Below are 18590 nucleotides of genomic sequence, written 5' to 3'. Positions count from 1 at the left end.
ACAGTTTCCTGCCTTTTCACTAAGGCTACCAGCCCAGAGCAGTGAGTGCCTGACTAGAGGGCAGGCCTCAAGGTCCCCACCAGGGAAAGCGGGCCCCTGCTGCTGGGGCTGCAGTCTCTGCTGTGATCTCCTGGACCTGCTCTGCCTGCGCCCTACTTCCCTTAGTCTCTGGCTCATTGGGGCATCCAGGAGTTCCTGTGTAGGTGCCGAGAAGTTTCATCGGGACGGGTGAGTGTGTACTATCCTGGGGCGGACGGTCCCCGTAGAGAGCACAAACGCCCCTACACTAAGGCTACCCAACCAGAGCAGTGAGTGCCTGCCTAGCGGGCAGGCCTCAGCAACCCCCGAAAGGGAGCACAGGCACCTCCAGCTTGTACTGCAGTGTCGCCTGTGTTCTACTGGACCCCGCCCGACCCCTTGCATTCGGCCTTCTTTACGCGGGTCATTGGAATACCACGCATCCATGTTTTGGTGTTGAGGAGTTCATCTGGAAGGGAACGGTTCCTGCCCCTACACTGAGGAGATACACCTAGAGAGTTAGTCACAGCAAAGACTGGTCCAAGACATCAAGCCTCTCCTGGCTCCATTTGAAGGAAAAGATGGGCAGGCGCCAATGCAAGAATTCCCCCAACAACTTGAAAGGCAACGTGACATCACCAGGATCCAGGAATCCCGAAATGAGAAGTGTACACCCTAATCCAGAAGAATTAGAAGAATTCGACTCAAAAGTGAATTTTATGAAAATAATAGAGGACCTTAAACAGGAGGTGAAAAACTGCCACAACCAATTAGAGATTACAAACAAAAAGGTAGAGGAAATGAATAAATCTCTCAAAGATACCCAAGAAAACCAAGAGAAACAAGAAAAAGTAATCAAACAGGTAAGGGAAACGGTTCAAGACTTGAAGAATGAAGTGGAAGTAATAAAGAAAACACAAACCAAGGGAAGGATGGAGATGGAAAATTTGAATAAACGAACAGGAACTACAGAGACAAGTACCACCAACAGATTACAAGAGATAGAAGAAAGAATCACAGACACTGAAGATACCATAGAGAAAATAAACACTCTCATCAAAGAAAACAGCATAACCAACAAATTCTCATCACAAAACATTCAGGAAATCTGGGACACAATAAAAAGACCAAACCTAAGAATAATAGGGATAGAAGAAGGAGAAGATCTACAGCTCAATGGTCCAGAAAATATATTTAATAAAATTATAGAAGAAAACTTTCCCAACCTTAAGAAAGATATTCCTTTGAAGGTCCAAGAAGCATACAGAACACCAAATCGACTGGATCAAAAAAAAACATCTCCTCGTCATATAATAATCAAAACACAAAACATACAGAATAAAGAAAGAATATTAAGAGCTGCAAAGGAAAAAGGTCAAGTTACCTATAAAGGTAAACCTATCAGACTTACACCTGATTTCTCTATGGAAACCATGAAAGCCAGAAGGTCCTGGATAGATATACTGCAGAAACTACGAGACCATGGATGCAAGCCCAGACTACTATACCCAGCCAAGCTTTCATTCACTATAAATGGAGAAAACAAAATTTTCCAGGATAAAAACAAATTTAAACAATACATAGCCACAAATCCAGCCCTTCAGAAAGTAATTGAAGGAAAATCACAAACCAAGGAGTCCAACAATGCCCACAATAACTCAGACATCTAATGACCCTTCACCAGCACAACTTGAAGAAGGGAAACACACAAACTCTACTACCAAAAGAAAGAAAGAAAGAAAGGAAAAATGACCGGAGTTAACAACCACTGGTCATTAATATCACTTAATATCAATGGACTCAACTCACCTATAAAGAGGCACAGGCTAAGAGATTGGATACGAAAACAGGATCCAACATCCTGTTGCTTACAAGAAACACACCTCAACCACAAAGACAGACATCTACTCAGAGTAAAGGGCTGGGAAAAGGTTTATCAAGCAAACGGACCTAAGAAACAAGCAGGTGTGGCCATACTAATTTCTAAGAAAGTTGACATCAAACTAAAATCAATCAAAAGAGATGGAGATGGACATTTTTTACTCATAACAGGAACAATTCACCAGGATGAAGTCTCAATCCTGAATATCTATGCCCCTAATATAAAAGCACCCACTTATGTAAAAGAAACGTTACTAAAACTCAAGGCAGTCATCAAACCACACACACTAATAGTAGGAGATTTCAACACGCCTCTCTCACCAATGGACAGGTCAATCAGACAGAAACCTAACAGAGAAATAAGAGGATTAAGGGAGGTAATGAATCAAATGGACTTAACAGACATCTATAGAACATTCCACTCAAATAAGAAAGAATATACCTTCTTCTCTGCAGCTCATGGAACCTTCTCGAAAATAGACCACATACTCGGTAACAAAGCAAACTTACACAGTTACAAAAAAATATCGGTAACCACCTGTGTCTTATCAGATCACCATGGATTAAAGTTAGAATTCAACAACAATGCTATCCCCAGAAAGCCTATGAACTCATGGAAATTGGACAGTCAACTACTGAACCACACCTGGATCAAGGAAGAAATAAAGAAAGAAATTAAAGTCTTTCTTGAATTCAATGAAAATGAAGACTCAACATACTCAAACCTATGGGACACTATGAAAGCAGTGCTAAGAGGAAAGTTCATAGCATTAAGTGCCCACATAAAGAAAACGGAGAAAGCACTCATTGGAGACCTAATAGCCTACCTTAAAGCTTTAGAAAGAAAAGAAGCAGACTCACCTAGGAGAAGTAGAAGACTGGAAATAATCAAATTGAGGGGTGAAATCAACAAAATAGAAACACAGAAAACAATCCAAAGAATCAATGAAACAAAAAGCTGGTTCTTGGAGAAAATCAATAAGATTGATAAACCCCTATCCAAACTAATCAAACGGCGGAGAGAGAATACGCAAATTAACAAAATCAGAAATGAAAAGGGAGACATAACCACAGACACAGACGAAATTCAGAGAATCATTAGATCTTACTACAAAAACCTGTATGCCACAAAATTGGAAAATGTAAAAGAAATGGACACTTTTTTAGATAAGTACCATACACCAAAGTTAAACCAGGACCAGGTGAACAATCTAAATAGACCTGTTAGTCGCGAAGAATTAGAAGTTGTTATAAAAAACCTCCCCACCAAAAAAAGCCCAGGTCCAGACGGCTTTAATGCAGAATTCTACCAGAACTTCCAAGAAGACCTAATACCTATACTCCTTAATGTATTTCACAATATTGAAACAGAGAAGTCATTGCCAAATTCCTTTTATGAAGCTGAAGTTACTCTGATACCAAAACCACACAAAGACACAACCAAGAAAGAGAACTACAGGCCAATCTCACTCATGAACATCGACGCAAAAATACTCAATAAAATACTGGCAAACCGAATCCAAGAACACATTAGAAAAATTATCCATTATGATCAAGTAGGCTTCATCCCAGAGATGCAGGGCTGGTTCAACATACGAAAATCTATCAATGTAATCCATCATATAAAAAATCTGAAAGAAAAAAACCATATGATCATTTCATTAGATGCGGAAAAAGCATTTGACAAAATTCAACATCCCTTTATGATAAAGGTCTTAGAGAGATTAGGAATACAAGGGTCGTTCCTAAATATAATAAAAGCTATTTATAGCAAGCCGTCAGCTAACATCAAATTAAATGGAGAGAAACTCAAAGCTATTCCACTAAAATCAGGAACACGACAAGGTTGTCCACTCTCTCCATACCTCTTTAATATAGTGCTTGAAATTCTAGCAATAGCAATAAGACAACATAAGGGGATCAAAGGGATTCAAATCGGAAAGGAAGAAGTTAAACTTTCATTATTTGCAGACGATATGATAGTGTACATAAGCGACCCCAAAAACTCCAGCAAAGAACTCCTTCAGCTGATAAACACCTGTAGCGTTGCAGGATACAAGATCAATTCCAAAATATCAGTTGCCCTCCTATACACAAAGGATAAGGAAGCAGAGATGGAAATCAGAGAAGCATCACCCTTCACGATAGCCACAAATAGCATAAAATATCTTGGGGTAACCCTAACCAAGGAAGTAAAGGATCTATTTGACAAGAACTTTAAGTCAATGAAGAAAGAAATTGAGGAGGATACCAGAAAATGGAAGGATCTCCCTTGCTCTTGGATAGGGAGGATCAACATAGTAAAAATGGCAATTCTACCAAGGGCAATTTATAGATTCAATGCAATCCCCATTAAAATCCCATCAAAATTCTTCACAGATCTTGAGAGGACAATAATCAACTTTATATGGAGAAACAAAAAACCCAGGATAGCCAAAACAATCTTATATAATAAAGGATCGTCTGGAGGCATTACCATCCCTGACCTCAAACTCTATTACAGAGCCTCAGTATTGAAAACAGCTTGGTATTGGCATAAAAACAGAGAAGTCGACCAATGGAACCGAGTAGAAGACCCTGATTTTAACCCACAAACTTATGAACACCTAATTTTTGATAAAGGAGCTAAAAGTATTCAATGGAAAAAAGAGAGCATCTTCAACAAATGGTGCTGGCAGAACTGGTTGTCAACGTGTAGAAGAATGAAAATAGATCCATATCTATCACCATGCACAAAACTCAAGTCCAAATGGATTAAAGACCTCAATATTAGTCTGAACACACTGAACCTGATAGAAGAAAAAGTTGGAAGTACTCTACAACATATGGGTACAGGAGATCACTTCCTACGTTTATCCCCAGCAGCACAGACATTAAGGGCAACACTGAATAAATGGGACCTCCTGAAACTGAGTAGCTTCTGTAAAGCAAAGGACACTGTCACTAAGACAAAAAGGCAACCCACTGACTGGGAGAAGATCTTCACCAACCCTGCAACAGACAAAGGTCTGATCTCCAAAATATATAAAGAACTCAAGAAACTAAACTTTAAAATGCTAATGAACCCAATAAAAAAATGGGGCACTGATCTGAACAGAGAATTCTCAACAGAAGAAATTCAAATGGCCAAAAGACACCTAAGGTCATGCTCAACCTCCTTAGCGATAAGGGAAATGCAAATTAAAACAACTTTGAGATACCATCTTACACCTGTCAGAATGGCTAAAATCAAAAACACCAATGATAGCCTTTGCTGGAGAGGTTATGGAGAAAGAGGCACACTCATTCATTGCTGGTGGGAATGCAAACTTGTGCAACCACTTTGGAAATCAGTGTGGCGATTTCTCAGGAAATTTGGGATCAACCTACCCCAAGATCCAGTAATACCACTATTGGGAATATACCCAAGAGATGCCACATCAAATGACAAAAGTATCTGTTCAACTATGTTCATAGCAGCATTGTTTGTAATAGCCAAAACCTGGAAACAACCTAGATGCCCTTCAATGGAGGAATGGATGAAGAAAGTGTGGAATATATACATATTAGAGTACTACTCAGCAGTAAAAAACAATGACTTCTCGAATTTTGCGTGCAAATGGATGGAAATAGAAAACACTATCCTGAGTGAGGTATCCCAGACCCAAAAAGAGGAACATGGGATGTACTCACTCATAATCGGTTTCTAGCCATAAATAAAAGACATTAAGCATATAATGCGTGATCCTATAGAAGTTAAATAAGAAAGTGAACCCAAAGAAAATCCTATAGTCATCCGCATGGAGAGGGGGAAGTAGACAAGATTGCAGGGCAAAAACTGGGAACTTGCGGGTGAGGTGGCATGGGGCAAAGGGGAAATGGGATGAGAAATATGAGAAGGTGAGGATGGGAGGAGCTCGGGGGATTGGGATGGTTGGGATATAGGAAGGATGGATACGGGAGCAGCGAAGTATATATCCTATCTAAGGGAGCCATCTTAGGGTTGGCAAGAGAATTGACTCTAGAGGGGTTCGCAGGTGTCCAGGAATATGTCCCCAGCTGGTACCTTGGTCAACTAAGGAAAGGGAACCTGAAATGACCCTATCCTATACTGATGAATATCTTTCATATCACCTTAGAACCTTCATCTGGCGATGGATCGAGGTAGAGACAGATTCTCAATTTGGAGCAACGGTCTGAGCTCTTAAGGTCCAAATGAGGAGCAGAAGGAGGGAGAACAAGAGCAAAAAATCAGGACCACGAGGGATGCACCCTCCCTCTGTGACAGTGGAACTGATTTATTAGGAGCCCACCAAGGCCAGCTGGTCTGGGACTGAATAAGCATGGGTTTATTCCGGACTCTCTGAGCATGGCTGTCAATGAAGACTGATGAGAAGCCAAGGACAATGGCACTAGGTTTCAATCCTAATACATGAACTGGCTTTGTGGGAGCTTAGCCTGTTTAGAAGCTCACCTTCCTGGACGTAGATAGAAGACCTTCGTCTTCCCGCAGGGCAGAGAATTTGGACTGCTCTTCAGTATCGAGAGGGAGGGGGAATGGTGTGGGGGGAGGAGAAGAGGAGTGGGGATAGGGGGAGGGGTGTGGGGGGAGGGGGCAATATTTGGGAGGAGGGGAGGGAAATGGGAAACGGGGAGCAGGTGGAAATTTTAATTAAAAAAGAATAAAAAATAAAAAATAAATAAATAAATAAATAAAAAAATACTTAGGTTTTGAATGTTTAGATGCAGTAGAATTTTAGTTAAATTCTACTTTGTTAGCCTATGCATTAAGCATTGGCAGTGGAGTGCTACCCAACACATGAGAAGCCGTGGATGACCTGCACAAATTTAAAATTAATGATGACTATATGCGAAGGTTAAATGAAAACTACTGAATGTCAGGAAGATACTGCAGAAACTAGGCCTCTCCAAGTTTGCTAATGGTTTTCCATTAATGTATCGTGCCTGCAGAAATTGACTAGAAAGACGTTTGTAAACACAGCTCCCTGCTCCCAACTCTCTAAGCAAATTAAGCCCACAGAGCAGAGTTATTCAGAGGCCTTCCCACAGGTCCATGAATTAGCAAAGACCACATGGGACTTCACAACACAGGAAAACTGGTGGCAGGTTCCCACCCAGATCTGGGGAAAATGCACCTCACCTCACCCTCTGCTCCTCCCCATCTGGAGACAGCATTCCCTTGCTCACCATGTTGTGGTTCTCCAGCCCGCCAAAGCTCTCAGTTCATCATCTCCCTGCAGCAGCAAAGGCAGACAGCACATAATCCACTGGTGCCAGCTCCCTCTGGAAAGCCTAACATGGAGGCAGGTCGCAGGAAGTGCACTGCACCACTTCTGACTGGCAGGTCAACTGGAGGGTCTGATTGGCTAGTGAGGCCTGAGTGGGATGAACCTTCCCAAAGGGCTATAGTTTGCTTAAAGAGACAGCACAATGGTTCCTGGGCATTCCTTTCTGCTCCCATCAAAAGTCTTTTCTAGAACTGCAAAAACACGCATTTCAATAACACTTGCCTGAGCATCCAATAGCAGACACTGCCACAATCCTGCACTCCATAGGAATCTTGCCTTTTTCCTCCAGGACACAATGTGGCTAGCTAGCTTGTACAGTGAGCTGTGCTAGGTGGGTGCAGTGATTTCCTGTCCCACATGTAGAAGGCAGCCCAGAATATTAACAGCTAAAGACAATTTTTAGATCACAAAAGGAAATGTTTGTTGTGTGATTTTATGCTGAGGTCAGATGAACTAAAGGTACAGTTTACCTCACTCTCACAGGGATTTCAGACAATCATGAGAAAAAAGCAGGAACCAGATCCTAAAAAAGACCTTTCCCCCAACAGAAGGCTGGGTGGTGGCTCCATGGCTTTACAAGTTTTATTTCTGAAATTCAGAGCAAATTCCAGGCAAATGAAAAATATTAAAGAGAGTAGGGTTCATGGAAATTTAAATACATAGAGAATAATGGAGCCAGGAAACATGTCTTTATGAGCACTGCTGTGAATAAAATATACAGCTGTGTTACAGCATGAACAAGACAGGACAAATGAACTCACCATTTTAGTAGAAATTGGGCTTATGACAAAGTCTCAAAAGCTGTGGTCCAGGTCATCTTAAAAATAGCTGTCTACTAATGGAATTTGGAAGAATTCAGTCGATTTCTGCACAGCCTTTTGTCTATGATCAAGTGAAGAATCCAGTAGTTGTTCAGTCCATGAGGTTCAATGTTTCACCTGGTTTTCAATATACATCAAAATTCCAAAGAAGTCGACTCTAATGCTAATAATGGAATGAACTCAGTAGCCAGAATTTGATACCAGAGCAAAAAGAGAGCTTCTTTCTTCAATATCCTTTCTATTATTCCAGTTGCAATCATCTAGAAGGTGAGATCTAGGTTAAAGGTGGATTATAGTCTTTGTTTGGATTTTTGTTTGTTTGTTATTTCTGTTTTTGTTTTGTTTGTTTTGTTTAGATTGGTGTTTAGATAGGATTCATCTCTGTAGACCTGAAACTCATTCTGTAGGCCAGACTGGTCTGAAACTCAAAAAATCCCACTGTCTCAGCCTCTTGAGTGATAATATTAAAGGTGTGCACTGCCACCAAGCAGCTAAAAGTGGAGCTTGCAGGGTGGTGATGGTGTATGCCTTTAAACCCAGGAACTGAATGCAGAGGCAGGTGGACCTCTTTGAGTTCGAGTCCAACCTGGTCTACAAGAGCTAGTTCCAGGACAGGCTCCAAAACCACAGAGAAACCCTGTCTCGATAAAACAAAAAAAAAAAGAAAGAAAGAAAGAAAGAAAGAAAGAAAGAAAGAAAGAAAGAAATAGTTCCAAAACAGGGTCCAAAGCTACAGTGAAACTCTGTTGCAAAACACCAAAAAAAAAAAAAAAAATGTGGAGCTTACCACCTCAGATGATCCACATGAATGAAGGGTTTACCTATTCAAAACCTTTAATTAAATAAAATCCCTCTCATGTATAATCAATTATTTGTGTAGTTGATAATCCCAGAAGTAGTCAGTGTTTGACTACCAAGAATAGCCAACTCAAGAGCCAAGATAGAGAAATGAGAAAATTTTCATCCCTGCATTAGGTATAGAAAGCATAGGAGTTTTTTTTTTTTCAAAGAAGTCTTTTTCCTAAACAAAGGAAGGATGGAAATTTTACATAGGGAGTCTGGACATGCTCACATAATATTCTTCCTCTTTTTAAGCATGCTCCATCAGCGAATCCATTTCTAAACATGATCCCAATGTAAAAGCAAAGACATTTAGTGACATTCTTACCTCACTCATGCTGGAACATATATACATTATAAAAATGGTGGAAAGAAATGTCTCTGGCATGTTCATATTGCACCACAATGTTTTATTTGAAAATCCAGTAAATGACACTGTGAAAAGTTGATTGTCAACCTTAATGTTTGATCTAAAATAATAACTGGACCAATACCTTAATTCTCACAGAAACAAAAGATAGAGAACACAAAACCAGAAAACTTCAAGGTAAAGTCACCTAACAGCACTGCATACTGAGAGAAAGAGACAGAGAAAGAAAGAAGAAAACTGAATAACATACAAGAAATGAATCACTTGAAACCTGGGACAATATATTGTTCACAAAGACAGGGGATAGGCATGAGCTCAACAGCATAGATTTGCATTCACAATGGCTGACCTGACTAAAGCTGCTGCTGATTGTCAGATGACCAAACAGTAGAGACCAACATTGAGCCTCAGATATGACACCATTGCTGCAGTAACCAGCCATCAACCTACTGGGAGGTTGACTACACTGGACAACTTCCTCCATGGAAAGGACAAGTTTTTGACTTAAGGCTTATTTCCACCTCTCCCCATAGCTGTTCAGTCGCAATGAAGCACACAGAGGCTTACATTAATTATAAACTGGTTGGCCTATTAGCTCAGGCTTCTTATTAACTCTTACATCATTCATTAACCCATAAATATTGCTGTGTTACCCACGTGGCTTGGTACCTTTAATCAGTGAGGCTTTATCATCTTGCTTCAATTTACTCAGGTGAGATTGCAGATTCAGCCATTCCTCTTCCAGAACTCCCCTGTTCTGGTTGCCCCACATAAACTTCCTGCCTAGTTACTGGCCAATCAGCCTTCTATTAAAGCAATACAAGCAACAAAACTTTATAGGGTAGAAGACAATTGTCCCTCAGCAACAAGTTTTTGTCCTTATAGGAGTAGATACTTATTCTGGTTATGGATTTGCCTTTCCTACAAGTAATGCTTCTATAAAACCCTGATCAATGTATTTACAGAATGTCTTATCCATGGACATTGTATTCCCTACAGTATTGCTTCTGAACAGGGATCTCTCTTCCCAGCCAGAGAACCCTGAGAGTGGTCCTACAATCATGGAATCCTCTGCTATTAACATGTTCTCCAGCATCCTGAAGAAGCTGGACTGATAGAAAGGTTGACAGAACTTTATTCATTTGAAAAAAAGAGTTACAGCACCAATTAGGTTTCAGCGTCTTGAGAGCTGGGACAAGTTTCTCCAGAAAACCATATATGCTCTGAATATACACAATATATGGTATGGTTTCTCCTGTAGCCAGGATCCATTGGTCCAGGAATTTAGGGCTGAAAAGGAAATATTTCCACTGACTATTACTACTACGGTCCATCTATGAAAGTGTGTGCTTCCTATATCTGCCACCAAAGTTCTGATGGCCTGGATGTTTTGGTACCAAAGGGGAAGAGCTCCTGTCAAGAGACACATCAAATATTCTATTGAACTTTAAAAGCAGACTTCCCTTTCATAATATGTGCTTCAAATGCGCTTAAGTCCACAGACAAAGAAGGGAAAAACAACCTTAGGCATGGTAATATATCCAAATTACCATGCGGAAATTGAATTACCTCTGCACAATGGAGGTAAGAAGGATTATGTCTGGAGTGCAGGAGATCCTTTAGAACATCTCTTTGTGGTACTGTGCCTTGTGATTAAAGTTAATGGGAAACTATAACACCTTATCCAGGAAGGATGAAAAAGGAAGGTATGGGTCACTTCTTAGGAAAAGCCCCAGGACCACGTGATGTGCTAGCAGAGGGTGAAAGAAAGTATAATAGAGAATGGCCTGGCATTCTCCATCATCCTGAAGAAATTCACCTCAGAGAAAGACTGAATGAACTTTGTTCTTTTGAAGAAACAGTTACAGTACCAATAAGGTCTCAGCATCGTGAGGACTGGGGCAAGTTTCTCCAGAAAGTACTATAAGCACTGAATCTGCATGCAATATATGGTATGGTTTTTCCTGTAAGCAGGATCGATAAGTCCAGGAATCAAGGTCTGAAAATGGAATATTTCCGCTTACTGTTGCCACCAGCAACCATCTAGGAAAATTTCTGCTTCCAGTTTCTGCCACCCTAAGTTCTGCTGGCCTGGTCTAGAACTGTTGTTACCAAAATGAAGGAACTCCTGTCAGGAGACACAACAAATGTTGTATTGAACTTTCAATGCAGACTTTCCTCTGGTTACTTTGGCTTCAAATACTCTTAAACCAACAAAATAAGAAAGGAATAACAACCTTTGACAGGGTGATATATCCAGATTACTTTGGGGGAATTGAATTGCCTCTGCATGATGAAAATAAGAAGGATTATGTCTTGAATGCAACAAATCCTTTGGGGTGTCTCAATCTGACATTGTACCTTGTGATTAAAATTAATGGGAAATGACAAAAATCTAATACAATAAGTATGGCAAAGGTCACATATCCATCAGGAATATGGGATAGGTCACTTCTCTAGGAAAAGGCCCAAGACCATGTAAAGTGCTTGAAGAGGGTAAAAGAAATACAGAATGTGTAATAGAGATGGCAGTTATACATACCATCTAAGACACGTGACCATTGCAGAAAGGAGACTTTTAACTGGCATGAGTGCTTCTGTTGTATTTTGTTGATAATGCATTTGTACAGTTACTTCTATGTTCTTTTCATTTTCTAAACATATGTTGCAATATGAATTATGAGTATATCTGTGGTTATTAGAAATAATTTTGAAATAATAGGAAAAACGTGCTCCAAGGGACATTGCCACTATTCTAAATAGATAATGCATTTGCAATTGTATTTGGTATACTTATGTTATGCTTAGGCATAATTACAACCTGGTTATTGATTTCAATTTGGAAATTAATAAGTTGATATGACTGTATGCCAAGTTGACAAGTGATTGATTATGAAAGCTGTTTTTGGTTGTTAACTTTGCTACACTTGGAATGAACTACAACTCCAAAATGGAGAAAAAAAAATATGATCAGGACATTAAGGCAGGAAGACATGCCTTTGACCCAGATACTGAGGATGGATGACTCCTGCCTCTAATCTAGACCTTGAGGCTGGAAGGTACATGTTTAGTCTGAGTTCATATTCTGCTCGAAGGAATGTGGGCTGTTATTGCTCTCTCTGCTTTCCCTCACCTTGTCAGCACATGTATTCATTGTCATTGAAGTCTATTTCTCTGGGATTCCAGCACATACACTAAACGGCTTAGACACCCAGTCTGGTGGGACTGAGTAACTATGAGATCTTGCACTTTCTAGTCACTGACAGCAATTGTTGGAGTGCAGCCTTTAAGTTATTCCAATAAATCCCCATACACACACACACAAACACACACACACACACACACATAGACAGACAGACAACAGACAGATATATAGATGGAGAGAGAGATTTAGTCCTTAAGTTCTGTTACTCTAGAGAATCCTGACTAATATACTGTTATTTTTTAGTCAATTAAATTTTTAAACTTCTAGTTCCCAATTTTTTATTTATGTCATAATTACACACCTGAAACACTTTTAGCTAATACTTGAGTATCACATTATATACATATGAAGAAAATAACCTTTCATGCAGTAATAGTCCAAAGAGTATGTGAAAAATAAACTGTAATATTGAGTGTTATTTCTGATGAAAAATTTATCAAACAGTATGAGCCATTAGATGTATGGAAGATTTAATCATTTGTTTTGATCAAGTTGAAGGTGCTTATTAGTAGAAATCTATTTTATCTTGCTGTCATTTATTCATGTCTATTAAAATTTAAAATTAAGTAAATGGATGCTTAAAAGGGATATATCACCTTTAAAGGTTAAAGCACAGCAAGGTAAAACCCACTGACATTATGTATTGGATCTGTTGAATTAACAATCTGAAGTTTTTTTCCAAGATAGATTTTCCTCATAATTTCTCAAGTCCCTAGCTAGTAAATCATTGCATATTTAATACAAACATTTTTAAGATTATTTTAACAGGCTCACTTATTTAAAAGAGTGAAGAGTGCTTAGCTAGTATTTCTCCCCTTGAGAATTATGATTTAGAATCTACAGTAAGTGCTAATCAGTTCTCCATTTTCATTTTGGGTATTGGTTTCAGCATTTCCAAACAAATGGGTAGACCTTTGTTAGGTTTAAGAAATGTTAAAAAGAACAGCCGTCTGAAACGTTTGGGGAGGGGAAATTTTGTTGACCAGGGTCTCACAAGATACCTTAGCCTGGTTTGAATCTATTGGTGATACTCCTGCATCAACTTGCCATGTACTGAATGAAATCTAAAGTATGAACCACCAAAATCAGCACGAATGTTTGTTTAATGTTTTCTTTTGAGACAGTTCTTGCTATGTAGACTAGCCTGACCTGAAAGGCAAAAAATCCTCCTGTCTCCATATTCAATGTGTTGGGATTATTGGTGGGGAACAATGTGCCCAGCAGAAATCTGTCTCATTTGTCAAGCTCTAATTGGTTTTAAGGTCCTCAGCCTTGAGCTGGGGAGATTGCTGAGAGGCTAAAATCACTTCCTGCCCAAAAGAATGATCTCAATTCTATTCCCCATATCCATAGGGATTTGGAGGGGCAAGAAGTGAATGTGGCTGTTGTGTTGCTTCTCTGTTCTCTCAGCTTTACCCAAATATCTGACTCTGGGATTTTGTTAATACTACTAAATAGAATCACCCTTCAATCAATCATCTAGAATGTATCACCTCAATATTTATTTCTAAAGTAGACTACTTTAGTAAGTTTTCATGCTTCTTCTTGGCCATCCCTTTCTGTGCTGGGGCTATGCATGCTTTAAGTTCGTCATTGAACTCAATTTGTACACAATCCATCTTTATTTTTAAGTTTGCATTATAACCCAGAAAAGTAGGAGGTTTATTTTTTTACCGGTTTATTTTTTTCTCACTGACCAGTTAAGGTCCAGCCATGAAGCAGATGGAGGACTTTTCAGCACTTGGAAGCAGAAGCAGGATAGGGTGTGCAATGGAATTCTCAATGGTATTGTGTGTGGCCAGCCTAAGTTACAGGAGACATTGCTTAAACATAAATAAGTAAGAAAAACAAAACAGACAAAAACATAAAACAAAAGGACTTCAAAGATACAGAAACCCCTGTCTCGAGAAACTGAAAAGCAAAGAAACTATAAGTGAAGAAACTTAAAAACTAAAGTTTAAGAAATATACTCATGATCCATTGGACCCTGAATTCTACAGGTCCCATTCTGCCCCAAATCTCCTATTACATCCCTACAAACCCCCTGCCACAACCTCAATGGAACTCTGAAACACAGCCTGCTACTACTCAGAGGGGACCAAGAGGTGAGTGATTACCCATGCAGCAGGACACCCCACTCTCTATGTCCTCCATACCAGAACAAAATCCCAGGACACCCCCCAGTGGCCTCAGCTTCCCTAGCCAGCTAGCCTGTGAGTTTCCTGAAAGTAGGCCCATCCCATCCGTTGAACCTTGAATACCTCTGCAAAGTGTGGAAAGGGGCAGCTGTATACTGAATGAGCATATGGCTTAAATAAGACTTCTTAATAACAGAGAGCAAAGGAGATTTTGATGGTGGGAATTTGCTGAATTTCAATCCCTGATCCTGAAAAAGCTCAGAGATGGGCTTGATTTTCTGCCAAGGGATTCGTTGCTTTTGTGCTCAATTGGACAAGGATAGAGTTTGTTTTTATGGATCTGGTTTCAGAGCCAAATTGTGTTTCTTTACTGGCCCCTTTTAATGTTTTAGCTGTTTTCAGAGAGATGTTGTTTCTTTAACTACTTCTAGATTCAGAGACAAGGTGCTTTCTTTTGGCTCTGGTTTCAGGACCAATGTATGTTTCTTTGAATACCCTTTCTCCAACCAATAATGCCTCATAAAATGTTTGTTCATTAGTTTGCCACTTCAAACTAAAATAAAAAGATGTATCATGATGCTTGAACAAATTGTTGACACTATAAAATTCTTTTCTATACAATAACTGCTTTTGGTTAAAGAATAACTTACAATAAGCCCTCTGTTTTTTCCTCAGGTCCAATGATTATGGTAATATGCACAAACTTAATCAGATTGATTACACACAAAAATTCTTACACCTATGTGAAGCACAAAACATTCTGAGACTGATTTTCATAGAGTATCACTACAGTATGTTTTTTCTCATGGTTTTAAAGAACACACACATTAAACTCAGTTTCTCCATAGGATGTCTTATTGCACATATTTGGAGATGATTGGGAAAAAGGATTCACGTCAGATTCCATTCACATGTATCTCTCTAGCATGTGTTCTTTTATGCAATTGAAGATGATTGTGACATGCAAAGTCTTTACCACATTGATGTTATTCATAGGGTTTCTCTCCAGTATGTGTTCTTTTATGCAATTGAAGAGCACAGTTCTGAGCAAAGACCTTATCACATTCATCACATTCATAGGGTTTTTCTCCAGTATGTTCTGTTTTATGTGTTTGAAGGTGACTGTGTTGATCAAAGGTCTTACCACACTGATTACATTCATAGGGTTTCTTTTCAGTATGTGTTCTTTTATGCATTTGAAGATTACTGCATTGAGAAAAGGCCTTACCACACTGATTACATTCATAAGGTTTCTCTCCAGTATGTGTTCTTTTATGGGTTTGAAGACTACTGTGTTGAGAAAAGGCCTTACCACACTGATTACATTCATAAGGTTTCTCTCCAGTATGTGTTCTTTTATGCAATTGAAGATGATCCTGACGTGCAAAATATTTACCACATTGATGACATTCATAGGGTTTCTCTCCAGTATGTGTTCTTTTATGATTTTGAAGAGCACAGTTGTAAGCAAAGGCCTTACCACACTGATTACATTCATAGGGTTTCTCTCCAGTATGTGTTCTTTTATGTGTTTGAAGATTACCACGTTGAGCAAAGGCCTTACCACACTGATTGCATTCATAAGGTTTCTCTCCAGAATGTGTTCTTTTATGCAATTGAAGTTCACAGTGATGTGCAAAGGCCTTACCACACTGATTACATTCATAGGGTTTCTCTCTAGTATGTGTTCTTTTACTCTTTTGAAGATGGCTGTGATTAGCAAAGGCCTTACCAAGCAGATTAAATTCATATGATTTTTCTTCATTATGTGTTCTTTTATGACTTTGATGATTTTCATAAAGAACAAAGTCTTTAACACCTAGATTATATTCATAGGGTTTCTCTCCAGTGTGTGTTCTTTCATGCATTTGAAGATGACTGTGATAAGCAAAGGCTTTACCACATTGCTTCATTTCACAGCATTTTTCTCCAGTATGTGTTTTTTCATTTCTTAGAAGGTGAGTGTCATAAGACAAGGCTTTATCACATTGAGAATATACTGAAAACTTCTCTCCAGTTTGATTTCTTTCAATCCTGCAAGGATAATTGACACATGTAAAAGCTTTACCACATTCAATACACTGTTGAACCTCATATCTGTATGAATTAATTTCATAGTTTGTTCCAATTGTAAAAATGAATCAAATATTAAGGTCTTATAACTTTGTTTAAAATCATGTTTTTTTCTTTCATTAGGGGTCATTTTGCATCTGGAAAAATATTTGTGATGATAAATTGCTTTGTGTCATAGTTTACTATTTCATTTATACCTATCCCTATATTTTTCTATGATATTTTTCACATTTTTGAAAAGAACTACATACACTGAGTGACTTACCAACTTTACTGCATTCATAAATTTTACAATACTATGAATCATTATACATTGGCTAAGTGAACTAAGACACCAAGAAGTATTTATAGACCTAGAACTCATAAGGCTTTTTTGTAATGTGAGGTTGTTTATGTATTAACAATGATGGTACAAAACCAATTACTTGTATACTTCGATTTAATTGAACAAGTATACTCTCCATGGGAAGTACAGTTTATCTTCTAATTGTTCTTAATGAGATGTATGCTACATCTTTCCATATGCATATTCTCATATACTTGTGTAGAGTAACATATGATATACATAGTGAAGGAAGAATAGTGAATAAAGATTTCCACATTGAATCCTCATGGTTTGACTTGCTGTTCCTCATAGACTTGTGGTATAGATATTAAGGTTTCTCACAACAACAGCCCCTTGACCCTTGACTCTAACTGCTACTTTCACTAAACTTAACAAGTCACAAAAAATATATGAGTAATCCAAGTCTTACCATAGGCTATTGATTTAGTAGAAAGTTTGCAGCTATACTCATCACTAAAATGTGTATACATTTTTTCTCATAAGTAGAAAGAAACAAATGAACTGGCAGATCTACTACATAGCTCTCATGTTGCTATGACTTGAATGGTGATATCTGTTTAGTCATTGCTTCCTTGACTTTTTCTTAAATGAATGCCTTGCAAATGCAATTCACATATGAGAAATTGGGAGTATGGATTTGTGAGAATTTAATAACCATCAATGCATTTAAAACTGTGCTTATTTACACTGCTGCTTTTGATTAATTGTTCCAGGACATATTACAAACTCATCAGAGGCACATTGTTATAAACTTGCACAAGCAAATTACCTTGCAGGTCTTCTAGAACATTGACTATGTTCTTCAGTATTACATTCCTCCAAAATGTACCCTGAAATACAGTACCAGAATATGTATGTTATATTATTTAATATGGTACAACAGTTAGATCATTATCTTAATGACACCTAAGAACTACGATTGTGTTATTCATCTCATTTTCTTCTTTCTAAATCAAATTACAGAACAACATTATAAGCCAAGGAAAAGTTGTTCTCCATATTTTGAAACATGAAGGAAATTCATTTTTACCTACAGTAGTGAGGTTCCTGAAGGTCTCCAGCATCACAACTTTGTAGAGATTCTTCTGGGAAGGATTCAGCAAATCCCACTCTTCCTGAGTGAAGTTGATATGTAGATCATCATAGGTCACTGCCTTCAAAAATATACCATATATGTGTACAATGTAAGCATGACAGTGACATCATTGGAAATGCATACTTCTTTGAAAGTATACTTGTATGATTCTGGTGTTCCCCACTCTTATTCCATGATATAGTCAGTTACTTAAAAGAAAATTGAAAAGGAGAGACCATTCTGTCATTTCTATGCACCGTGAATGGGATTTCACCTTTTAAGAACAATGTCTATTAACAGGGTGGGGCAAGAAAAAAAGATCAACAGTAAATTGCATGCATGAGAAATCTGTATGAAAAATTACTCATTACAGAAAGGAAAAAAGATAGACAAATGTGTGTAATTGTATATTGTGCCTTTAACCACAACGCTCAGAAAACAGAGGTTGGTATATTTGTCACTGAGTTGAATGCCAGTCAAGTCAATGCAATAAGGTCCAAGAGAGGTGGCAGTATACATTAAGACTCTGTCTCCA

The 18590-nt window shown here is 38.5% G+C and overlaps 1 protein-coding gene across 1 annotated transcript in view; it reads right to left on the bottom strand.

Annotated features, from left to right (window-relative positions):
* LOC130866835 (zinc finger protein 120-like) overlaps positions 1–16231 on the bottom strand; it is a gene marked incomplete at its 5' end in the record, with an annotated part of 31004 nt that extends 14773 nt beyond the window's left edge. The window contains one exon of the mRNA XM_057758456.1: positions 15625–16231. Coding sequence (XP_057614439.1) covers positions 15625–16231 — 607 coding nt within the window. The remainder of the gene's footprint in view (positions 1–15624) is intronic.
* Positions 16232–18590: the final 2359 nt, after the last annotated feature.

Source organism: Chionomys nivalis, chromosome 26 (genome assembly GCF_950005125.1).
Source record: "Chionomys nivalis chromosome 26, mChiNiv1.1, whole genome shotgun sequence".
NCBI classification, from domain to species: domain Eukaryota; kingdom Metazoa; phylum Chordata; class Mammalia; order Rodentia; family Cricetidae; genus Chionomys; species Chionomys nivalis.
The sequence above is the reverse complement of the archived record's forward strand: the minus strand, read 5'-3'. Positions and strand labels throughout refer to the sequence as shown.